General features: G+C 39.0%; 1 protein-coding gene across 1 annotated transcript; it reads left to right on the top strand.

The window, feature by feature from the left end:
* Positions 1-8020: 8020 nt before the first annotated feature.
* MAGOHB (mago homolog B, exon junction complex subunit) lies at positions 8021-15440 on the top strand. Its single transcript, XM_079714363.1, has 5 exons — positions 8021-8150; positions 10308-10366; positions 11048-11158; positions 13469-13551; positions 15335-15440. Exons 1-5 carry the CDS (start codon positions 8057-8059, stop codon positions 15432-15434), a joined length of 447 nt encoding a protein of 148 aa, XP_079570489.1. The 5' UTR covers positions 8021-8056; the 3' UTR covers positions 15435-15440.
* Positions 15441-26393: the final 10953 nt, after the last annotated feature.

A 26393-nucleotide genomic window follows, 5' to 3' on the forward strand; every position in this document is an offset into this window, starting at 1 on the left:
AGATCCTGGGGCAACACACATTTTTGGGAGGTCATATACTCTTGGAACCAATTCCTCCAAGAACAGAGAAAAGACTTTCTAGTGGGACATAAAGGGAGGAATGGGACATGGATCCTGCATCTTCCCCTACACATTTCCCTAGAAACCTGAAGTGATGCTAGATGAGGCTGCACACAGCATATACCCTCGAGACTGAGAAGTACAGTTTCATTTCTGTTATCCCAGTCCTGAAGATGCGGGGTAGATGGGACCATGTCAACACAAGGGAGGTTTTACAAGTCTGCGGTGTTTGTTGCAGCATGGCACAGATAAGCTGGTCCCTCCCACCACAGGCTGGTTTCCTTTGAAACATGCTTTTATCTAGACTATTATAAGGTCCAGAAAATTGGAAACAAATGAGGGAAGAGAAAGCTGATAAAGAAGTTGATGAGAAGAAAATTGAAGGTTCTACTTGCTCAGGAGTATAGATGAGGACCAAGGTCATCCTTCAGAGAGAAGGTGGAGGAAGGACATACAGGATGTCATTCCTGGTCCATTCATGCAGGGCTGAAGGAGAACCATTAAGGAAGCCTTCTGAGCTCCCCCTAAGGTGTATATAGGAGAAATATGGTCCCCTTTGATCTAAGTCTGAGGTAGGTGAACCCTGTTGGTACTATTTGAACTAGAAGCTGGAGGGGTCATTTCATGATTAAGAACATTCAACATGTACTTTTCAACAGTCTGGCTTCCTGGCCCCTATGCGACTAGGGAGACTGAGCCCAGAGGGTCAATTGGGTCGATGATGAATACACTGTGTATTTAATAAATGGGAAATATGGAAATCAAGCAAAAGTGCTTAGTAGGCAAGGACATCTTTAACAAGGGCTAGAAAAGGATGTAACCTGAGATGGAAGGAGGATAGGTTCCCATTTTCAATCATCCAATGATCTACTGTGAAACTTACTTCATTAAATTCATATTTATTGAGTGAAAGTAGGCTTTTCAGGTTATACAGTTGCCAAAATCTCTCCAATAGGGAGGATAACAGTAGATAAATGAAAGCGAATGTCAACAGAAAAATTCAAGAGGCAATCTACGTTGTCAGAAAAGGGATTCCTCATGCGTGAAAAGGGGATACTACCTACCTCACAGGGTTGTCATGAGGATTGAATGAGAGTATATATTTGTACCGCATCTGGCACATACTATGTGCTCAATAAATGTTAATTTCCTTACTCTCATCCTTACTAGCCTAGAATCTTTCATATCTTTTTCACTTAAAACCTACGGTGGCCAAGAAGAGGACCTCGGTCTGTCAGTCACACTGCAAGGGAGGACATGCTTAAAGATGATGGTATGGTACAAATACCACTTGACTAAAAAGAGGAAGTCATAATTTTTGTGTGAGCGTCTGGATGATGACAGTCATCTCCTACTAGTTCAAAATACTGGAAATATCATGATAATGACAGTTCAGTTGAACATGTGGTCTGTGATTTTAAACAATACCTTGGATACTCTAGAAGGGACATCCAAGGCTGCTATAGGAAAATGACTGGCAGTTGAAAAACTTGCAGAAGTTAGAAACCTGATGGAGTCATGATGAGTCGCCCAACTGAATAATGATTCTTGCACCTCTAGGAATACCACAATGACTAGACAGAATTTAAATGCGTGGAAGGCAGCAATAGAGAAAAGGGAGGAAGAATGGCTCAGCACAAAATGATGAAGTCCTATGGAATCTCATTGTTCTCAGCTGTTCATTTAAGTCAAATTTACAAAATATTTACTTATTTATTCAACTATTTTCAAAGAATAGAGTGTTAAGGCCAACTGTGCCAGACACTGTGCTAGGTGTTGGATAAAAAGAAACGGAGAGCTTTGGCTTACAGTCTAGAAAGCAAGAGACACTATATACACATTTATGTGGGTCTTTGTTAATTACAATTGTGATAAGTGCTGTGAAGAAAAAGTATAGGGTAGTAGAGGGAGTATAAAATGGGGACCTCCCTGAAAAGATGGCATTTAGACTGAGACCTTAGGGATGGGTGAGTAAGCCTGACAGTGAGGAGAAGAGACTTCCAGTTGAAGGATTATGTATGTGAAAACTCTGAGGCAAGAAAAAACTCAGTTTGAGGAACTGCAAGGAGGCTAGTGGAGGGAGATATAGTGAAGCGGGAGGAGAGTGGTGCATGATGAAATGGAGAATTGCTCTTTCACGCTGTATTTTTTTTTTTTTGCAAGGGAAATAATGAATTCACCTTTACCAATGATATTCAAAGTAGCACTCGACACTCATCCATCAGGGGTAAATTAGTAATAATAAAAATCAACTCTACCAACAGTCTGGGAATAGATCAGATGATCCAAGAGGGAATACTTCTCAAAATCCCCACCATGTACAAAAATAGACTCAATGGAAAAGAGTAGCTTTTAAAATATGTAAGAGGAAAAATATTAATTCTACAAATAGTTATTCATTGTATACCACATACAAAGCTCAAAGTTAGCTTCTATGGAAGAAATAAAGACAAATTCTGAATGACTCAAGCCCTCAAGTTACTTATTTGGTAGTAAATTGGTGCCCTCATTTTTTTTTTTTTTCTGCTGTACGTGGGCCTTTCACTGTTGTGGCCTCTCCCATTGCGAAGCACAGGCTCCGGACGCGCAGGCTCAGCGGCCATGGCTCACGGGCCCAGCCGCTCCGCGGCACGTGGGATCTTCCCGGACTGGGGCACGAACCCATGTCCCCTGCATTGGCAGGCGGACTCTCAACCACTGCGCCACCAGGGAAGCCCCCCTCATTTTTTTTCTTACATATCTTTATTAGGAAAAATATTTTGAGCACTCAACCCTAATAAAATTATATAATTTATATATAGATGTAAAATATACACAGTATAAAATAAACGCAATATAAATTAAAATTGTAAAATAAAGAAATATTATTTTTAAATTTTATTGGAATATAGTTGCTTGAAATAAATCTTATTTTAAAAATATTTTGCTAATTGTCTCACATTGTATGTTAATCTTTGTTTTGGTAGGAGGCAAAGAAGCAGACAATTGCCATTTTAAACTTTGCTTTTCTGGATATAGGTCTGGAACGTTGGATACAGTAATTGTTTATTCAGAGGAAACTGGGTCTTTCCCTCACTTGGCCAGGCTTTTTCCAAAGGAGAATTATATTTCTGGCATCTTTGACTTATCAGCCATACCAGGTATTCCCAAGCTAATGAATGGAAAAAAGAATGAAAATATTTACCATTTAATCAAGTTGAATCTGGGTTAGGGTTTGTTTTATTGTTTTGATTCCCTCCTCTCCCAGTCTTGCTTTTCCAATTTATGCTTTATAGTTAAAAAAAAAAATTGCAAAATAGCTAGGAACTGAGCAAATGCCCACCTGGAAACCACGTCTCATTGAAACTTGACAATGTAATTCAACTTAGAATAGTCTGAACCAGTAGTTCTCAAATGATGTTTGTGCACAACACTAGTTTTAGGTCTTTTCTATTAAAATTGAATAATAATATTTTTCACCATGCTAAAGAAAAAGTTAGTGAATAGAATCTTCTAAATCTTAACCTTGCTGTAACAACTGTTGTTAAATTTTTGCTCTACCATGACTCATTTAAACAAATAAATGTGTATCAAATACAGTAGAAGACTGGGAGAATCACCTGTTATGCTTAATTTAGCAGACTGGTTTTACGTGTATTGGAAATAAGAATTAGTGGTTATGCTATGTGTTAGAAGCATATAATATTGTCATATGCTCGATAACTTATTAGTTTGAATAATGGAATTGAATATATCATGTCGTAATAATCTAGCAGTAGCTTCAAGTGCTCACCATATATGAACATATTTGAGAAACAATGTTGTGGAAGTTTTGGTGTTTCTGCATGATGGTGGTTTTCTCATTAAAAAAAGTAACTCCACTGAGTAGTTTAAAACATTGGTCCCCAACCCCTGGGGGGCGCGGTTCCTGTTAAGAACCAGGCCGCACATTAGGAGGTGAGCAAGCAAAGCTTCATCTGCCGCTCCCCATCGCTCCACACTGCTCGCATTACCGCCTGACCATCCCCCTAACCCTGCATCCGTGCAAAAGCTGTCTTCCACAAAACCGGTCCGTGGTGCCAGGAAGGTTGGGGACCACTGGTTTAAAAGACATATATGGTTAAAACAGAGAAGTCTGCTACAGAAGGGAAGAGAGAAAGGTGGGTGGATGGAATGAAGACTGAAATAGACCATAGTCATTCTGACATTTCAAAACATTTCAATCACCTTAGAATATTTTGTTAGACCATATAATATTCTTGATTTACTACTCTGATCCATTTAATGTAATGAGCTAGCCCTAACAGTTTTTGTCTGTAAATACAAAATCAAAACTATTCAAAAGCTACTGATAAAATAATGAAAACAACAACTATCTTTGGGCTTGCCTGGTGGCGCAGTGGTTAAGAATCTGCCTGCTCGGGCTTCCCTGGTGGCACAGTGGTTGAGAGTCCGCCTGCCAATGTAGGGGACACAGGTTCGTGCCCCGGTCCGGGAGGATCCCACATGCCACGGAGCAGCTGGGCCCATGAGCCATGGCCGCTGAGCCTGCGCGTCCGGAGCCTGTGCTCCACAACGGGAGAGGCCACAACAGTGAGAGGCCCGCGTACCACACACACACAAAAAAAACTCCGCCTGCCAATGCAGGGGACACGGTTTCGAACGCTGGTCCGGGAAGATCCCACATGCTGCGGAACAACTAAGCCCGTGCGCCACAACTACTGAGGCTGCACTCTAGAGCCCGCGAGCCCCAACTACTGAGCACGTGCCACAACAACTGAAGCCCGTGCGCCTAGAGCCTGTGCTCCGCAACAAGAGAAGTCACCACAATGAGAAGCCCGTTCACTGCAACGAAGAGTAGCCCCTGCTCGCCACAATTAGAGAAAGCCTGCGCACAGCAACGAAGACCCAATACAGCCAAATAAATAAATAAATAAAAATTAAACAACGAAACAAAACTATCTTCTCTAGTTATCACAAGAAAATCAGAACATATTTCTGGAAATTGTAAGTAGGAATGATTTGATAATTTTAAATAGTGGAGCAAAAGGCAAAAGAGGTGTGAGGACAGAGCAGACATGAGAGATCAAAGGAAGAGAGAATTTTAGACACAGGAAACATCAAAATATTTTAAAAGATGAAATTAACACTTAGAAGAAATAATCATCTCTGACCCTAGCCCTCTGACTTGATTCGTCATCATGAAGTTGAAAGCAATAAACTTAAAAACTTTAATGGGAAATCATTATTTTATCAATGAATAAATGTGTATTTGATTAAATCATTAAGGCTTCATTTCAGCTGGAGTTGGAAAATGAAATGTTTATTAATTACTTCACAAGGGTTTTTGAAACTAACCATAGAGAGATTGCATTAGCAAAGGCAGAAATAGTTCTTCATTTGGCTTCATTTAAGCAGCCCAAACATTTATTTTTATAAATAAACTATGCTGTTACCAGTAAGTATGTCCTAATTTGAAGCCTACAGCCATTGAGATTGAGATTTCTCAATGTTCCAAAAATATTTTCTCTGTTTCCAGCCCATGTAAAAGCATATAAAATGGTTCTTATATAACTTTATTGTCCAAAATGATAGCCACTAGACATGTCTGGCTATTTAAATATTAAGTTCACACAAATTAAATAATATTTTAAAATAAAAATTCAGTTCCCCAGTCTCGCTAGCCACATTTCAAGTGCTCAATAGCCATTCAGAAAGTTTCCATAGCTCTGGTGTATAACATCCAAGAAGACCACAATACACAAATGCTTTATCACTTTCCAATCTTTACGGTGACACAAAAGATGTACAGTTTGGCTTTTTTTTTCTTTTTTTTCTTTTGCTAATTATAGGAAGGATTAAGTAAGTATATTTTCACATTTCATCTTAAAAACAGGGTTAGAGAGGATTAGTCTTGAGCTCAGATGTCTTTTTAGGGGATAAAGACAGTAATTGGTTACAGATAAAAATCTTAACCCTGTGCATTTCATAAGCTATATTTACACAGTCACAGACCTGGTACCTGTAGCTCTACTTAGGTAAGCGTGAACACTTGGCACATTTGCCAAAAATGGGAAGGAAATGCATTAGGAAATCCAAAGATTGCATGAGGCTCCCTACAAAAAACAAATGGATTACTGCCTATATTTTCAGAGATATTATGGAATATTATGATCAAGTTTCTGTGGATTGTTTTTGTGGTAAGTACAGTGACTGACGTATCCCAGTTTGCCTGGGAAGCTCCAGGTTTTAAGAATGAAAGTCCCACATCCCAGGGAACTCCTTGGTCCTGGGCAAACTGGAATGGTTCATCACCCTAGTGATGAGGGATGGTGCTTTATGTTTCTTGTATATTTTCCATAATGGCAGCCTATATTGGAACTGAATAATTTTTCTATATTAACATTTATACAATGGTTAATATAGTTTTCTATATTGACAGTTATACAATTGCTAATGCAGACTCAACATAACCTGCCCAGTCTGCTTTTCTGGTTATTCCACTTCCATGAACTTTGTGTTCTAATTATACTGAAATTCTTGGCTTTCCCAAGGCATGCATTGTAACACGACTGCACCTTTGCTCAGGCTATTTGCTTTTCCATCCCTCTGAACATATACTGAATTTATTCAACAAGGTCCAATTCAAATAGCACATCTTGTCACAAGCCTTCCCTGGTACTTCCCCTTTCTTCAACTTCCCCAGTAAAGTGACTTGTGTCCTCTGCTGTATTACCAGTATTAAAAAAAATTTTTTTTCCTTATAGCATTTGCTTCCTTGGGCTAATATGTGTCTACATGTTTGTTTTCTAGACTACAAGTGCAAAGGGCTCTTTTTTAATTACCAGTACCCAACAATTTCTGGCATGTAGGAAATGCCCATTATAACTCATTATATAATGTTTTATAAATTCTAAATCTTATTTTACATGCATTATCTCATCTGATCTTTTCAACAATTCTTTGAGCTTGACAAAGTTTATTGTAGTCTATTCATTTGGCTGACAAATAAACAGGCTTAGAGATAGCGTCTTAACCACGGTTAGGTAGAGATACGTGATGGGAACGAATCCCAGGTCTTCTGACTGCCACTCTTTCTACCAAATCTCACTGAAGGTTAAAGATTATCCAACAGGCAGGATTAGTCTGTGTGTTGGTAAAAGAAAGGTAATGAATAATATATGAACAATAGGCTTTGTGTAAAGCTCACCTTGCCTTTCCCCATCCTTCAAAACCTATCGTAGATGAGCACTCCTTCCTTTCCCCGTGTAATTCTATCTGGTAAGAAACGCGGGCTAAACCATTTGATCTGAAGTCAAGTTGCCAAAACTCCAGAGGCCACTAGAGAGTAACCCTTACTGAATAAGTTTTACTATTAAAAGGAATTCTTTTATATCATGACTGCCAGATTTTTCAGTTTCAACGTGCCTTTCAAAATTTCAGACCTCCTGTCTGATGAATTCTTTTTACTTTGTCTCTACTACTGGCTTCTAGGTGTCGGATAACTAGCCATCATTGTCCGAAGGGGAAAGGCCCGTGTTAGGAATCTAGCAGGAGAAAGGTTTGTAGTCCCGATGTGCCATTCTGATTCTGGGCTTTCCTTTTACTCACTCCACGAATCAGGGGAATAAGGCCACACCCACCTCACAGATGCCGCGAGAATTAGAGACCCGACAAGTCAGAGCGACTGGCAAACCTTAGTTCCAAGCCCATAACAAATGCTTTCATATTTTCACACTTCTGTGCTTTCCTAATAGAATATGATCTACTGAATTTTGAAAATAATATGCTTCCAACCTAGTAAAGGAAAGTTCAGATCGCTGCCGCCCGCCACCTCCCCGCGCGCCTCCCCGCGCGCCTCCAGGTCTCTCACTCCAGTCTCCGCCCGCCCGCTTTCCTCTGGGCTCGCGGGAGGCAGAAAGGCCGCAGTGACGCGTTTATCCTGGGCGACTGACGTCACTGCCAGGCGTCCGGCGGCACGTCGGCTGGGCCTTCGGCGGGCTTTTCAGGGATAAGGATGGCTATGGCTAGCGATTTCTACCTGCGCTACTATGTAGGGCACAAGGGCAAGTTTGGACACGAGTTTCTGGAATTTGAGTTTCGGCCGGACGGTGAGCAGAAAAGCGGCCGCGGCAACGAAGCGCGGTGCTGAGCAGGGGGAAGCGAGGTGGAGAGGCCGCGGAGGAGCTGGGGTGGGTGGGCGCGGCTCCGCGGACTCGCGAGTGTGCAGTAGGACCGAGGAGCTTAAGGAAAATAGGAAGCGTACATTGGCTTTATGAATAAAAGAGTAAATTGGTGTCAGTTAATTAAGAAAAGCCGATCCTGCCAGATAGTAAAGTTCAGAATCCTAGCATCAGTTCACCGGAAGGGACCTTAAAGGCCGTCTAGTTTATCTACCTAATACTTGAACGTTTGTGAGAACATCTCCACCACGCGGTGGACGCATGGATGCTTAAAATCTTCCGGTGAACAGTAAATTTCGGACTGCCCATTCATCTTTTTTATTCATTCAGGCGCTGTATGGAAGGGAAAAATGTCGAGAAAAACGAATGAGGCCTGCTCTGAAGCGGGGAGCCCCACGTGTAGAAAAATGAGTGTAATGACGTGTTTGGGGTGCCTAAATACAGTTGTCCCCTATAGGATGCATTAAGACTATAAAGAAGGGGCGTGGTTAGTTCTACAGGAAAGAGTCGGCAGTCTTTTTAGAGAAGGTGCAGTTGAGGTGAGTCTTGAAACGAGAGTAGATTTTTTTTTCTTGGTCTCTGAGGGGAAAAAAAGAGTCAGACTGCTGAGAGCCCTGTGAGCTGCAACTGCCTGCTGCCCAAGGAAAGTGCAGCAAATTCTGGCTTTGGACAGCTCTGATTCTCTTTAGATGGTTGTACTGTATATTGAATTCTTATTGTAACAAGGACAGTCCAACTGCGTAGACTTTTTTTTTTGAATGCATATTATGTGCTGGGCAACGTGTAAAAACAAAAATTGAAGGGACAGTAGTGCATAAGACTCTTTAATTCCCCTCAAGGAGTTATACCTTGGTGGGTGACATAGACATGAAACTAACCTTAAGGCAGTATAGATATTAAGTGCTGTGTTCATGCTTTGGACAAAGTTCTGTGAAGGCATGAAAGAAAAATTAGGGGAGGATGACATATTAGGAAAGGTCATTTCATGTAGGAGTCAGGGTAACTTCGGCTCTGCAATTATTTAGAAACCTTAATCACCTTACTCTCCCTGGTTCTCCCCAAGTCTTTTCTAAATTTAGCTAAGGAGCCAAATTTACCTGAATTCTCCATCTGTTCTTTCTTTGTGTGATACTGTTTTCAGGGCCTTTGCCTGTGAACAACTTTTAGCTTGTCTGTATCACTTTTAGCCAGTCACATAAATGAAGTAGTCTAAGATTATCAGGGAAATTTCATTCCAGAACGCTGGTTCTCATCTGCCACCACACCATTCCACAACCTTTCCATAAGTAACGATGAGTCCCAAAGACAGTGATTCCTAAGGGGTTCTCCTCCTTAGGATAACCTGTCATTTTAGAGGATCAGGATCACATTACATCTGTATCTGGGCAACTGACTAGCCGTGAGGAGAAGCATACATTAGGGAATACATCAAAATTAAATGTAGATCAGGTAACAAACTGGTCAATTTTTATTCAGAAGATATCGTTTGTGTGCTTCTTAATTACAATTCTAAAACAGTATCATTGCCATAATACATTAATTTGAAGGAAAATAATTAAAAGGACATTTTGGAGTAGTGGGGAAAGCATGTGTATTGGAAGAAGGTAGATCTAGGTCTGAATCTTCTGTGACCCTGGGCAAGTCACTTAACTCTGTTTTCTCAACTATGAATAGGTGAGAGAATAAAACATACTTTTTAGGGTTGTTTTACAGATTAGATTAAATGTTCTGGGTAACTCAGCACCAATAAGACATGTAGTGTAAACTTTAGAAGAAATGTTAGTTCTTTTTTCAGATTCCCCGTCTAGATCATGACATAGCTTAAGAAAATGGGCCTTGAAAATGACCCTCCCATTATATGGAATTGTATTGAAGGCATGGAGTTTAAAAAGTTGACTGGCTTCAACTTCAGCCAACTTAACAGCAAATACATGTTCAGCATAGATCTTATGCCAGGAGGGAGGAAACATTAATAAAAGTAGTAGTATAAAATGGTTTTTACCGTCAAAATTGCTTACGATGTCATTTCTTTATATTTTAGCAGTTTTTGCTGTTATAGATTGAATTTTTTTCTACTTCCCACAGGAAAACTTAGATATGCTAACAACAGCAATTATAAAAATGATGTCATGATCAGAAAGGAGGTAAGTTTTTTACAGATGTGTAATTTTTTATATTAAGCCTGTTTCCCTCATGTCTATGTTTTTATTTACATATGTAAAGTACATCTAAGGCTGTAAAGAAGAAGCCGATGTATAGACTGAAAAAGGCTTCTAATTGTAGCATCGATAACAACAAAAGAAGCAATCTGAATATATTAAGTTGTAGTCCCACATTCGAGTGTATCATTTAATTCATTTTATAATTAACTTTGTCTTTTTACTCTATTCATTATTTAAAACTAATTGATAATTATGTTTTAAACACAGTATGAATTTTAAATGAAAGTCTCAAAAGTTAGGTATAAGAAAAAGTTCAAAGCACTACCTGTGATGTGTATTTGTATTTGTCACTTGTTCACCTCATAGGTTTTGTGTTGACCACTCAGAGGTATCTGAGTCCTATGTTTCAAAGGCAGAATACAAGGTTTTAAGATGGGGCTGGTGTTGAGAAGAGGGAAAAATATGTTTTAACGGAAAGGGCAAGAGAGAAGAAAAATCATAAGGAAGAATGATTCTTTCCCATCTTGTACTTTTAGAATCAGAATTAAATTTTTCCTTAATATTCTATTTGAATACTCAGGGTTTGTAACTCTGTTTTATTATTGCCTTCTGAGTTGTGTCGAGAAATAGAGAGACACTGAAATTTTTATAACTTGTTTTCAGGCTTATGTACACAAGAGTGTAATGGAAGAACTGAAGAGAATTATTGATGACAGTGAAATTACAAAAGAAGATGATGCTTTGTGGCCTCCCCCTGACAGGGTTGGCCGGCAGGTTTGTATTTAATAATTCTTTAAATGCATAAATACTAAAAATTGTTAATATAATTGTTATGTTTCTCCTTGTTTATTTAGAATGGCTCCTCATTGAGTCTTGGGTTTTCCATTTAGTAGGCACCTGGTAAATACTTTATAGTTTTATTTCACTTTGCGTCATTTTCTGTGCTACCGCCTAGTAGTAAAGGCGTCAGCTTAGACATCTTTCTGAACAGTCTTCTCTGCAGCCACCCCAGCTAAAGTTAAGATGTTTTCACAGTGTTATGAATGATTGCTATTATTGGTTAATTACTTTTATTAGGAAATAAAAATAGATAGGAAAGAACACAAGTGTTTGTTAAATTTGAGAATTAGAATTCTCATTGACTACGTAAAATTCACTTTCGCCAGATTTATAACTTTGAAAGTTCTTACTTGCATCTTTATGCCCCAGAGAGTGATTTGATTGGTTTCTTTGTTCCAACTGACCGTTGCCTTTGCCTCTCATATTCCCTTCAGAAAAATCGATGGGCTGCTGAAGAGCTCTGAAGGCCTAATTTCACTCTGTAGAAAGCCAGTTTGATTTCTGAATTGGGTCTTTTCACCTGTTGGAGAAATGAGATATGACCCCAGGAGGAAGAAACATTTAATTTCGCTTTTGTATATTCCCGAGGATTATACTGTATAACAACTTCTTTGACTAGAAGAAAATGTGGCGAAATCTAATAGATGCTGACTCTCTGTAGCAGTAACTTAACACTTCTCTTTAAAGAAATATTATTTAGGAAAGCAAAGGTAATAGTTAACAGTATTTATTTTATGCACTGCAGACACTTTTAAGAAGTGAATTTAGATCTGTTTGTTTTATACATATATACGTTTGCATTAAAAACAGCAACAAACCTTTTATTATCTCTTTTAGACTCAGGGAGAGAACAGTGTTTTCATCTACCCACTTGATGATGTATTCATGTGTTTTGGTTAGTGGGGAGGATTACTCATGCTCCAGAAATTGTCTGTTGGATCTTTAAGTCAAAGATTTTACGATTGTTTGAGAGTCTTATTTAATTCTCCATTTTGTGTGTGCCATAAACTGTGCATAATTAGGTTTTCTGCTCAGATACATAGCTAGGAGTGTCTTTAAGGTCATCTGTTAATTTAAACTGAAAAATCACTACAGACATAGCCTCTTACTTTTTCATTTTAGATTTGCAGGTAAAATATGGAGAAAAATTTATACTTAATTTTGGCACACTAGAAATGTCTATATTATGTTATATTTGTTTTACTAGTTCTTGATTTTAATTGTTTTGTGAAGTCAAAAGAGTATGAATCTCTCAGTCTTAAAATCCAGGATTCAAATATTAGTACCATTACTTACTAGTGGTTCTACATCAACAGTTTTTTTCCTCTGTTTTATGAGTCTTGGATTTCACATTTGTAAAATTAGGCAAATAAAGCTGACCTGAGAAGGGTAGGCTTTATTAGTCCAATTTTAGGGATTACAGAGAATGTTTGCAAAGTCCCTAGCACCAGGCCTGACACATAGTGGGTGCTAAGTAGTGCTGTTATTAATATTATGCAGTTTACTTGTAGAGCCTGGTAGAAAGGGTAAGTGTGTTTGTATTTATTATATTAAAAATAGGCTTATACCCATATTACTAGTTTTACTCACATTATAAGAAACATTTCTGTGTCACTCATAAGTATATCATTCATTTGATAGCATCATCTTTTTGAGATCTCTGGAAAGCAATTCTTTTTTTTTCTCTTTTTTTCGTTATTTCTTTTTTTTTTTTAACATCTACATTTCTTTCTATTTATTTATTTATGGCTGCGCTGGGTCTTCGTTGCTGCGCATGGGCTTTCTCTAGTTGTGGCAAGCAGGGGCTACTTTTCGTTGTGGTTCATGGGCTTCACATTGCTGTGGCTTCTCTTGTTGCAGAGCATGGGTTCTGAGTGCGCGGGCTTCAGTAGTTGTGGTGCATGGGCTTAGTTGCTCCACGGCATGTGGGATCTTCCCAGACCAGGGCTCGAACCTGTGTCCCCTGCATTGGCAGGCGGATTCTTAACCACTGCGCCACCAGAGAAGTCCCTGGAAAGCAATTCTTGATTCATCCTAATATTGGGGACACCTGAGGAGCTGATGAGGTTTTTATTTTACATAGTTTATAGCTAACAGGTCGTTTTGTTTTTGTTTTTGTTTTCCCTCCTCTATGATGGCTAGAAAACTTGCAGCTAAAATTGGGACTTCTTGGTAGCAAGAATACATATATCTTGTGGGATGGATTTTTATATTAAGTACATTTCTCTGTTTTATTTTTTTCAGGAGCTTGAAATTGTAATTGGAGATGAACACATTTCTTTTACCACATCAAAAATAGGTTCTCTTATTGATGTTAATCAGTCAAAGTGAGTATGTTAAAGCATTTTGACTAAATTGACATAATTTATTAGAGGGGCTCATTTTAGAGCTATAGCCAGTTTGGTAAGATTATTTTAATTGCAACCTGTATCAGTTCATAATGTATATGTAATCCTCATTTTTATAGTAGTGAAGACTTGTTATCAAAGAAGTTAGCGGAATATTTTACTGATTGCCAAAAATAATCTTAATCTGGACACAGCATCACAAAATTTAAAAGAAATCCTTATTGGATTTATCAGCCTTATTAGTCCCATATAACATCATTCTCCTCCTTGGATTTAATACTTGAAAGAAATGGAAAAAGCTCCAGTATAGCTTAAGTATGGCTTTAGCTACCTGTGTCTTCCCAAGCTCTGTAAGTGCGGTACCACATACCATTGTCTGAAAAATCTCTTTGCCTCCAATTATTTCTTTCCACTCTTGCCCCTCAAAATGTTCTTATAGTGTCTTTTTCCTATCCCCCTAAATTGTAATAACTTATTTGTTTGCTTAACTGGTTTCAGTGTAAGCTCCCTGAGAACCTTGCCATATCTCAAAGTTAGTGCAATGCCTGGCACACAATAGGTGCTTTATAATTTATAGAGGAAAGGAGAAAGGAATTAATGCATAACTACTGGATACAAAAGACTATTTTCATATATGAAGACTGGCGAGATACTTTTAAACTATCACATCTTTTTTCCCATAGTTGGTGAGGATGTGGCATTTGTGTCCTACTGGGATTGTAAATTGATAGTGTTTTTTGGAAAGCAATTTGATAATATGCATCAAAAGCTGTTAATATTTCTCATTTATCTTTGTCCAGCTAATTTCATTTCTGACCATCCATCTATCCTGGGAAATACTCTGAAATAATGAAAAAACTTTATTATTCATAAAGATACTCATTAAAACCTTAGTGATAATAGGAAAAAAATCCAAATGCTCACAAGGAGAGAGTTGCTAAATTAATTAAAAATTATTTGTGAATTTTTTTAATGTAATGGAAAAAGTAATGTTTAAAAGGCCACAGTAAATGATTTTTTTTTAATTTAATTTTTATTTTTTTAGATATTTTTTTGGCTGCGTTGGGTCTTTGTTGCTGTGCGCGGGCTTTCTCTACTGCGGCGAGCGGGGGCTACTCTGTTGCGGTGCACGGGCTTCTCATTGAGGTGGCTTCTCTTGTTGCAGAGCACGGCCTCTAGGCGCGCGGGCTGCAGTACTTGTGGCACACAGGCTCTAGAGCACAGGCTCAGTAGTTGTGGCGCACGGGCTTAGTTGCTCCGCAGCATGTGGGACCTTCCCCGACCAGGGCTGGGAACCCATGTCCCCTGCATTGGCAGGTGGATTCTTAACCACTGTGCCACCAGGGAAGCCCTAAATGATTTTAATTATGAAAAATGTTAGAGAAATACCAAAATATTTATAATTATTCCATGAGGAATGACATTATACAGTATTGAGTTTCTTTTTTCTATCTTTATAATTTTATTTGCCTTAAACATTTTTGTGATGCATAAATATTTTTTATAAGGAAATAAACACTTTAAATATGAAATGAATACTGATGAAGAAATTTATGTATTTTTTTCTTACAGAAAAGGTAGAGATGGCAATTGTTCAGGTTATCCATTTTAGTTATCAGAAAATGCTTCCTTTCTCCTCAAAATTCCTTTAACGTAATTGTTTTAGGTTTTTGGTCTTTGTTTTGTTTTAGGAATTAATTTGTACTATTATGTTGTTTCATTTTAGGAAGAAAAAAGTAACTTTTATCTTTTTAAATTTTAGGGATCCTGAAGGCCTTCGAGTATTTTACTATTTGGTACAGGACCTGAAATGTTTAGTTTTTAGTCTTATTGGATTACATTTCAAGATTAAACCAATCTAAATTGTATGTTTTTTGAAACTGTGTTTATATTTAATTAAGGGATGGGTATGGGAGGGTTTGTCATTTATGATATTGGGGTTTTTATGAATGTGAAGCAAGCTTTTTTTTTTTTTGCGGTACGCGGGCCTCTCACTGTTGTGGCCTCTCCCGTTGCGGAGCACAGGCTCTGGACGCGCAGGCTCAGCGACCATGGCTCACGGGCCCAGTCGCTCTGCGGCACGTGGGATCTTCCCGGACCGGGGCACAAACCCGTGTCCCCTGCATTGGCAGGCGGACTCTCAACCACTGTGCCACCAGGGAAGCCTGTGAAGTAAGCTTTTTTTGTATGCAAATTAAAAATAAGAAAATACATAAACAGGCTTAATGGTTATCTTCACTTGGGTCCAAGTGGATTGGACAGTCCCCACACACATTAAATTCTGTAAATAAAAGCCACCTTTATTGAAATTTTGCAATAAAACATTTCAAAGCCTGGATGGAGAGTGAATTTTTTCCTTCAGGAGGCTGTATCTCTGATTCATTTTAAAGATAAAAATTGTTCTAGTAGGTGCATTGTATGGCAGAGGGTCTTTCACGTAGAAACATGGAGCCAGATTCCCATCCATTTAAAGGCAATTGTAGATCTTCCCTTGTTTCTACCATACCTGATGGGATTTAATATTTTGGTGCTTATAGAAGTTGTTTATAGAAGGTTTTGGATTTTTTACATTTGTCACAAACCCCTCGGGTCATTCACATTTAAATGTTTTTGTATAAGCTGTGATTTCCTCAAGGTTACGAAGGTAAAGTCATTACCCCAAATTAAGCACATCTTTTATTATGCCCCTGTTTCTATTATTTCACAATGTATATATTTTTTATATCTGTGGGAAGTAAATGAGTTCTCAGCTCTAAAAATTATTTAAAATTTAGACTTACATATATATGTGTGTGTGTGTGTATTTATATCCTAACTCCTAATGAACACAGATCCCAGTCATATTTCTCAGTTCCCTTCAACCCCTTTCTGATAGACTTGATTACTTCTCCTGTTAGTAGCTAATGCCCTGATATTCTGTTACTTTTCCATCTGAACCTTCACTCTAAAAGTATGCAGTCCTGTTAGTCATCATCCACTTTGCCCAGGGACCTTAGTGTGGAAGAATTGGTGTCTGAAGGCTCACCGGGCTCCTGAGCAGCTAGACTAGAGCAGCTATGTCCAGTAAAGTGTGCGATAATAGAGATGTTCTGTATCTGAGCAGTCCAATAGGGTAGCTGCTGGATACTGAATGTGGCTAATATAACAATTTATAGTCCTATTTAATTAAAAGTAATATTTGCCACCATTTTATTATGAAAAATTTCAAACAGAAAACTTGAAAGAATTGTAAAATGAACACCCATATGCCAATCTAGATTCAATAATTAACATTTTTCATTTACTGTAATAAGTCTATTATAAGTCATATCGTTGATTTCTCACTTATGGGTGGAATAACTGGTATAATTGGTGTCAATAGACTTATTTTTTTATAAATGTATTTATTTATTATTTTTGGCTGCGTTGGGTCTTTGTTGCTGCATGCAAGCTTTCTCGTTGCGGTGAGCGGGGGCTACTCTTTGTTATGGCTCGCGGGCTCTGGAGCGCAGGCTCAGGAGTTGTCGTGCATCGGCTTAGTTGCTCCATGGCATGTGAGATCTTCCCGGACCAGGGCTCGAACCCATGTCCCCTGCACTGGCAGGTGGATTCTTAACCACTGCACCACCAGGGAAGTCCCCAATAGACTATTTTTTAAAGTGCTATTTAATTTTTATTAAATTTAGATAGCCAAATGAGGTTTGTGGCTACCCTTTGGACGGTGTAGCTCTAGAGCATGGCTTGGTAGCTTGTTTACCTTGGAATGCTTCTGGTCCTTTGCATTGCATTAAAATGAGTGGCCATCCTCTTCGGGTTTGCCATGGAAAGTCACCTCATCTCCAGATTGCCACTGTGCAAGACTGTTGTCACCCTCTTGAGGTCTCTTTTTTTTTTTTGGCGGTATGCGGGCCCCTCACTGTTGTGGCCTCTCCCGTTGTGGAGCACAGACTCCGGACGTGCAGGCTCAGCGACCATGGCTCACAGGCCCAGCCGCTCCGCGGCATGTGGGATCCTCCCGGACTGGGGCACGAACCCGTGTCCCCTGCATCAGCAGGCGGACTCTCAACCACTGTGCCACCAGGGAAGCCCTCTTTTTCTTTTTTAATAAATTTATTTACTTATTTATTTTTGGCTGAGTTGCGTCTTTGTTGCTGTGCACATGCTTTCTCTAGTTGCTGGGAGTGGGGGCTACTCTTCGTTGCAGCGCGAGGGCTTCTCATTGTGGTGGCTTTTCTTGTTGCGGAGCATGAGCTCTAGGCACGTGGGCTTCAGTAGTTGTGGCTCTTGGGCTTCAGTAGTTGTGGCATGCGGGCTCAGTAGTTGTGGCTCATGGGCTTTAGAGTGCAGGCTCAGTAGTTGTGACGCATGGGCTTAGTTGCTCTGTGGCATGTGGGGTCTTCCCGGACCAGGGCTCGAACCCATGTCCCCTCCATTGGCAGGTGGATTCTTAACCACTGCATCACCAGGGAAGCCCTAAATTTACTTTTCAAGTGTTGATTTTGTGCCTCATCCCTTTATTTGCCCCTTCATGGGATGGAGTGTCACTACCCAACATCTAACACAGTCTTTTCTATATAGTAGGCGCTTTGTAAAAATTTTTTCAGCATTTTATTGTCTTTTATATATACTGCCTTCAGATTATTTGTCTTTGTAACTTAGTCTGAGGTGTAAGAGATTCATTTCTTTTGCTATGGATACCTTACATTACCATGAATTTTTCAAATGCACATACTCATACCACAGGGTTGTATATTTGAACACATTGGATAAGGATGTGTCTTTTGGATGTGGCCCAACTGTGATCCGAAGTTCTGTGTATAGTCTGAGTTCCTCAATCAAAGCAACTAATACAGCACAGCAAAGAGGACCGGTGAGAATCAGGATGATCCGCCAGGCTCTACCGTTCTATTTTATTTATATATATATATATATATATATATATATATATATAATTTGTTTGTTTACAAAATATACTTTATTTTTTTAATTATAGATTTACAAAAAATTGAAAAGATAGCACAAAGAATTCCCATTTGCCCCCCACCCAGTTTCCCCCATGCCCCTCTTTTACATGAATGTAATAAAAACTATGCATTATTATATTTCTCTTTTCCTATTGTGCCTACATGTGCCTATTCCTACTGTGCCCCAATAATTATTGTAGATAGAGAAATAGATATTTAATATTATAAATTGGGGAGTGGAAATCTGTAGTATTGCCCTAGTAACACCATCTTAACTTTGCTTGAGGTCAAGAAAGCCTTTGAGTGACATAACCCATGGAAAGCTGAAAGCTGATTAATCTCTGGTGGAATTTGACCTGGGGAGGACTACCAGTTGGGTAAATGGTGGTATCTCTGCCATGAAACCAACGCTAAATCTGGAACTTTTTCTAAGGGTCAGGGGTAGCGGGGCATGGTGGAAAGAGTTGCTTAATGTTGTCAAATGTTTAAACCTCTGGCCTTTGAAGTAAAGTGTTGTGCTAAATAATCTTTAATGTTTCCTCTTAGCCATAGTAACGTATGAGGCAGAGATTTTAAAAAAGAGTGCTTTATATGAAAGAAAAACCAGGTTTTGTGCCTCTTCTTACTGTTAAAAGTACAAGTAGATATTTCGTTGATATCGGGCTGAGTCTATTCATGTGGGCATTTAAAATATGAATATACATGAGATTATTTTATATATCCTATTGTTAGACTACTTTGTTTTCATTTGAAATGTGTGAGACCTGTGAACATGGGTTGTGCTGCAAGTTCAACGACTGATCCATACGATTTTTTAAAAAAAACTTTTAGAGCAGTTTCAGGTTCACAGCAAATTGAGAGGGAAGTACAGAGACTTCCTGTGTATTCCCTGCCCCCCACACATGCATAGCTTCCCCCATTATCAACATCTTCCACCAGAGTGGTACATTCGTTACAACTGATGAACCTACATTATTAGGTTTCACTCTTGGCCGTGTACATTCTGTAGGTTTGTAAAAAATGTATAATGATGTATCCATTATTATGGCATCATAGAGTGTATTTTCACTACCCTAAAAATCCTCTGTCCATTTCTCTCTATCCTCAACAGCTGGCAACTTCTAATCTATTTACTGGCTCCATAGTTTTGCCTTTTCCATAAAGTCATATAGTTGGAATCATACAGTCTGTAGCCTTTTCAGACTGCCTTCTTTCACTCAATAATACACATTTAAGATTCCTCCATGTCTTTTCATGGCTTGATAGCTCATTTCTTTTTAAGACTGAATAATATTCCATTGTCTAGATGTACCACAGTTTGTTTATCCCTTCACCTACTGAAGGACATCTTGGTTGCTTCCAAGTTTTGGCCATCCTAAATAAAGCTGCTACAAACGTGTGTTCAGGTTTTTGTGTGGACCTTAAGTTTTTTGATTATTTTAATAATTGGTTTCCTAGCATTATATGGCAATGAGCTATATTGAAAATCCAAAAAAATTAATAAAAATAACAAAGGTAAATGAATGATTTGAGGATGAGCTTAGAGTCCAAACCATGTGATACAGTGGCAAGAACACTGAAGAACTGAAATTCTTCATTATGGCACTACTTCACAGAACTATTTTCCCTTTCGACCTGTGAATAGGCTTTATCCCTTAGTGGCACAGTCTGAATAGTTATCCAAAATCCTTTTTTTTTTTTTTTTGCCATTATTTTTTCATGCTTTCTTATTTTCTCAGGTGTTCTTCTCATTTAGTTAGAAGTTGGAGGAAGGATGCTTCCTGTTTGATTGACTGCTGGAGACCAGCTAGGACAATAGAGAAATTGTCTAGACCATTAGAATAGCTTTTATCGTCAAGAGAAGGACAGGGCTTCCCTGGTGGCGCAGTGGTTGAGAATCTGCCTGCTAATGCAGGGGGCACGGGCTCGAGCCCTGGTCTGGGAGGATCCCACATGCCGCGGAGCAACTAGGCCTGTGAGCCACAACTACTGAGCCTGTGCGTCTAGAGCCTGTGCTCCGCAACAAGAGAGGCTGCGATGGTGAGAAACCCGCGCACCGCGATGAGGAGTGGCCCCCGCTCGCCGCAACTAGAGAAAGCGCTCGCACAGAAACGAAGACCCAACACAGCAAAAATAAATAAATTGATTAATAAACTCCTACCCCCAACATCTTCTTTAAAACAAAAAAAAAAAAAAAAAAAAAAGGACAAAGTAGCTAATTAGGGAAACAGGAAACCTCAAACAAGGTGTTCTTTTGAGTTTTTACTGTAAGAGCCAGGAAATTTCATATGGCTCAGTGGCATAAAGGTTAGGCATTAGGACAAATAGCCATGGAGGGGGGAACCTGGCCAGGTGAGGTTACTCCTCCCGATAAGAGGGATAAAGACCATCTTCCCCTGGGATCTGGTGGTTATTCTTGAAGCCTTCACTTCAGGCTGGGACAGGAAGAACAGCCTGCTGCCGTGAAATGATAAGCCATTGAGGTTTGAAGGTGTGACTAGGAGCTGTGTGCTAAGCTTCTAGCTGACGAAGTTAATATCAGCAGGAAGGGACGGGTAAAAGGTGTGGTTTCCTAAATGAAGAACGCCTTTAAGCAGCCAGGAAGTAAATGAATGCTTTATGTATTCATGTTGTGTATGTGTTATCTGTGTTTTGCACAAAAGTGAATTTGGAAGACAATGTACAAGAACATTCAAAACATTCTTCAAATTATTCATCTTTCTGTTTTCTTAAGGAGTGGGTGTGATAGATGAAGTTTAGTGCTTCCATTTTGTGCTTCTTTGACCAAATGACAATGCTAGGAGTTTCAATTAGTCCTGTCTGAAGTTACTGCTGTTATCTTCTGATGCTGGTTTGTCATTTAAGAAGGAGTTTGCCTTTCCCAGAAATCAGAGCTTAGTAATAAAAAGAAACTAGAGCTTAGAGGGAGCAGCTACACAATTTGGCTTTCCCATTATTAATCTCATGATGTCTCTCTACGAAACTGAAAAATCTAGATTTTGTAGTCAGTTCTTACCTTTAACCACCTTGTTCATCAAGGGCACATGTAGGCCTCATATCTCTTCTATGTGCTACAGTTAGAATAATGAATGGGACCGATGTTCTCATGGTATGGAGTTTATACAGAGGAAACAGATGACTATGTAAGTGTAAAAATATGTTCCGCCCCTGTCTCAGCCTCCATCATGAGAGCTATCCACCCTCTTACCAGCTATGAGCATGTTAAACAAAAGAAAAAAAGCTCAACATCACCAATATCTCCATGGGCCGGTAAGACATAAAATAACCAGATCTGAGGTCATGGAATGCCTTTTTCTATAGAGGCGGTGGGATGCTGCCATGTCTCCCAGCTCCTAAATTGTGTTAATATGCACTGCCTCTATCCCCCGGTCCCCCCCGCCCAGCCCTGCTTCCTTCTAAGCATCTGCACTCCTGGCTCAGTGTGTCAGCATTTCTGGATTGCAGTCCTGGCTCTTTCACTATTTATAGACCCCTCGAAGAAAGAGAAAAAAATGAATACTTATTTTTGAAGTCTAAGAAATCCTAGCTATAGTGCTAATCTAATTGAATTCTTCCAGATATATAAAGTGAGTGACATTCTTATTGAACGTGTGAAGAAACGGGCTTGAAGATTTGGAGTGACGAGTTCAAATTTTTATAGCTAGAAAGGATTTGAATCTGGGACTTCAAATAATAGTATTTAACGTTTAATGAACGTTAGCATTAGGTCTGGTTAGCGCTTTATATACCCTACAATCTTGGGAAGCAAAAGCACTATTTTACTTTCGTTGAATCTGAGGTTTAAAGAAGTGAAGTGACTTGCCTCAAGTCACACATAGAAGTGAGGGCTGGTATTTCAAGCCAGATCTGCCCGGTTCCAGAATTCATGCTTGATAGCAAGAGATTAGTTGAAAATCCAGGCTCTTCTGAATCCAAAGCCCATCTGTGCTCTATGTATTCAATCAGGCCTGATTTTAAACATGGGTCAAGAATTAGCAATAATGTGTTCTTTGGTAAGTCAATTACCTTCTTAACATTAGTTTCTTCATTTGTAAGAGGGGGATGATAATAAATAGCTGTCAGCATTGGGAGGTTTCAATATGGTTATACACACAGCAGTCCAGCAAATGATGGCATCTCTCTCTGCCACCTTTTGACAACCATTACTATTTCTCCCACCCCTACTCCCTACGTTCTCTCAGCAGACTTCATTCATTCATTTCTGGCATTGGGATTGAGGGCTCGGGATCCTTCTGTTTTGAGATTGACAAAGTCAATCCAGGATGAGGGTAAAGAGAGAAGAAAATGCACAGCAGTCAGTGTTCCTGAAGTGTCCAGACTCCACTCATGAAACTTTGTGTGATGGAATTAAATTAGTCTCTGGGAGGTAATTCAGCTGACTGCCTGCCCATGATTACAAGTGGCAGACTCAATGGTGATTCTGAGATTAAGAATTGCATCGGAGGATAGGAGTGTGTCAGCTGACAGACAACAGGCAACAACCTAGTGTGTGTGGGGGGTCCTAGTGGTCAGAACATTCAGTAGACTGTGTTTGTAAAGTAGCTTGGAAGAGATGTGGGAGGTGAAGAATGGGGATGCCTTCTAAAGGGTGATGGTTAGTTGTGGCTGGAGGTTGGTAAGGGAAGAAAAGAATAAGCAAGGAATGTGGTTAGAACATGGTGAAATAGGGCTGGGTTTGTCTCTGCATAATCAATTTGACCTATGTTTCCCACCTCACTCCTCTTCCCCCACAGGGTCTGGTTCGTAGAAACAGACTTATAGAAATGAATTTCTTTTCACTGGAAGATTATGGGTCTTCATGTGAGGTAAGATTCGTGGATGAAACTCAAGTATAAGAATAATTCACCAGTATTTCTTAAAAATATCAAATGTGAACACTTTCACACTAGTGTTGTATAAATGGGAACAACTTTTCTGGAGGGCATTTGGTAATACGTATCAAAGTTCTTTAATGTATATATCCCTTGGCCCCATAATTTCTTTTTTTTTTTTTTTTTTTGTGGTATGCAGGCCTCTCACTCTTGGGGCCTCTCCCGTTGTGGAGCACAGGCTCTGGACGTGCAGGCTCAGCGGCCATGACTCACGGGACCAGCCACTCTGCGGCATGTGGGATCTTCCTGGACCGGGGCACGAAGCCTTGTCCCCTGCATTGGCAGGCGGACGTTCAACCACTGCGCCATCAGGGAAGCCCCCCCATAATTTCTTGTTTAAAATTTTTTTCCTAAGGAAATATTTGAAAGTACAGGACAAATTTTTTTTATATTCACAAAAAATTGGAAACAACCTAAATGTCCAGCAGTATGGGATTGCCTAAATACATTATGGTATAATCTATATGGATAAAAACTATACATTGTTTTTAAAATAACATTTTAGATGATTTTTTTTTTTTTTTGCGGTACGTGGGCCTCTCACTGTTGTGGCCTCTCCCATTGCAGAGCACAGGCTCCGGACACGCAGGCTCAGCGACCATGGCTCACAGGCCCAGCCGCTCCGCGGCATGTGGGATCTTCCCGGACCGGGACATGAACCCGTGTCCCCCGCAGCGGCAGGCGTACTCTCAACCACTGTGCCACCAGGGAAGCCCTAGATGAATATTTTTAAATGAAGAAACACTTAGAAAATAACAGATCAAAAGCATTGTGTGTGGAATGACACCAACTTTGATAGTAAACATACGGTTAAAAAACTAGAAACATATACACCCAAATTTTATAGTGGAATTATGGATGTTTTAAAATACTTTCTAAAATACATTTATCTGCATTAAACATCAATAGGAAAAGACATTTTTTTTTCAAATAGCCATCTATAAGAGAAAGTTTCTAAGAGACAGGTTATGTGTTTAGTCATCATATTTCTTGTGTATATGTCTCTCTGTTTATGCATATACATTTTAACCAGTTGTTTTTGCCAGTAGTTTCTTTCAAGTATGCTAGTTTTTGTTAAAGATCTTACTTCTTGTTTCCGCCAAAGCTGTGTTCCTTTATTTTTTCAGTCCTCCAATGTAGATTTCAAATGTTACTCTGCAGAGTACCCAAGTGGTTGGTTGGTTGAAAAGGAGGAAGATATAGCTCATGACCAGTTTTCCTTTCTCGTCAACATCAACTTTTGTCATACAATTTCCTTTTATCACTTTGGTCAAGAGGAGGGGCAGAAAAGTTTGAGTTGGAGTGTCATTCAGAGACAGTTCATGTCTGCCTTCCATCTTCCAGCCACTTACGCACCCAAGGGATCTGGAGTTGGAAAGGCCAACTTCTCTCACCTAATTTTTGGGTCAGCTTTCTCTGCCTGCCTCGCTGCATGGCACAACTACAGGTAACATTTGCTCTTATTCCCTCAGATCTTTGTACCTGAACATATCATTTGTCTGATTTATAAAGAAAAGATTCTAGGGAAAAAAGATTCTAGGAAGATGGCATTTTATTATAAATGACTTGGCGTGAATATGGGATGGATAGGAAAGCATCCTTTATTGATTGGGTTAGAACTGCATTAACTCTAAAGGATGTGAAAAATTGTCCAGCATTCATGGAAAGTTATTTTCTTTTTTTAAAATATGTTACGATTTTTGCTTTGTGTTATCAAAATAAAGCAGAGGGATTTGGGGGATTAATTACTTTTTATTTGGGTCTCATGATTTACATATTATCTCATCAATGGTAGAGGGTTCTATAATAGAAAAGACTCATTTTCCTTAGGAAATTAGGGAAAATGTGAATAATCAAGTTTAGGAACTTATAGAAATTAAAAAAATTTAAAGACTATAGTTATATGTGCCATTTGTTTTCCATATTTCCTGTTTCTTGGATAACACCTTTTCATACTGATTAATATAAGAAGCAAGGTATATTTAAAATATCTACTATTTAATAATTTTTTATATTGATATCTACTAATAGATTGAACCCTTTATGGATATTAACTAAAGACTACCTACTGACAAATTTTATTTTCACATAGGCTTCTCTGGCAACTAGAAGATTATTTCTAATCTTTTAATATACACATAATCATTGGGGATTAAAAATACAGGTGACTGGGATCTAACCGGAGAGATTTTTACTCAGTATGTCTCCCACGAGACATTGGAATCTGAAATGTTAACAAATTTTCAGTGTTAAGCCTCAATAATTTTTTTGCAGATGGTGTATGGGATACACTTTGGGGAACACTGTGGTAGAGTCATGTTATAGTTGAAAAGAACAATGCAATGTATTTATCTATTCGGGTCAAAAAATAATTATCTCAAACTGACATTGACTTACTATTCAAATCCTTGTAAGAACTTTTTTTTTTTTTCCGGTATGCGGGCCTCTCACTGTTGTGGCCTCTCCTGTTGCGGAGCACAGGCTCCGGACGCACAGGCTCAGCGGCCCTGGCTCATGGGCCCAGCTGCTCCACGGCATGTGGGATCTTCCTGCACCGGGGCGTGAACCTGTGTCCCCCGCATCGGCAGGTGGACTCTCAACCACTACACCACCAGGCAAGCCCCCTTGTAAGAACTTTTTACTACTGATATGTAGTCCTGAATACACATATATATGTATATATATATATATATATATATATATATATATATATGTTTTAAGCCAAGATATTTATATTTTTCAGAATCCCCCAAAATAGAATTTTTGTTTTTTGAATTAATAGTTTTAAAAGTGTCTCAGTAATTTGGGGTAGTATCACTTTGTCTAACATGTGTATATTTGTACGTTGAACATTTTGAGCTGAACTGAATAGGACCCAGCCTATTTAATCTATTGGTAAATTAAAAAAATTCTTTCCTTATTTTCTAATAATCATGGCTGTAGTTACTAGGAGTACAAATGACTTTAGCAAAAATACTGAAAGGTT

Source organism: Hyperoodon ampullatus (assembly GCF_949752795.1).
Source record: "Hyperoodon ampullatus genome assembly, chromosome: 11".
Lineage (NCBI taxonomy): Eukaryota > Metazoa > Chordata > Mammalia > Artiodactyla > Ziphiidae > Hyperoodon > Hyperoodon ampullatus.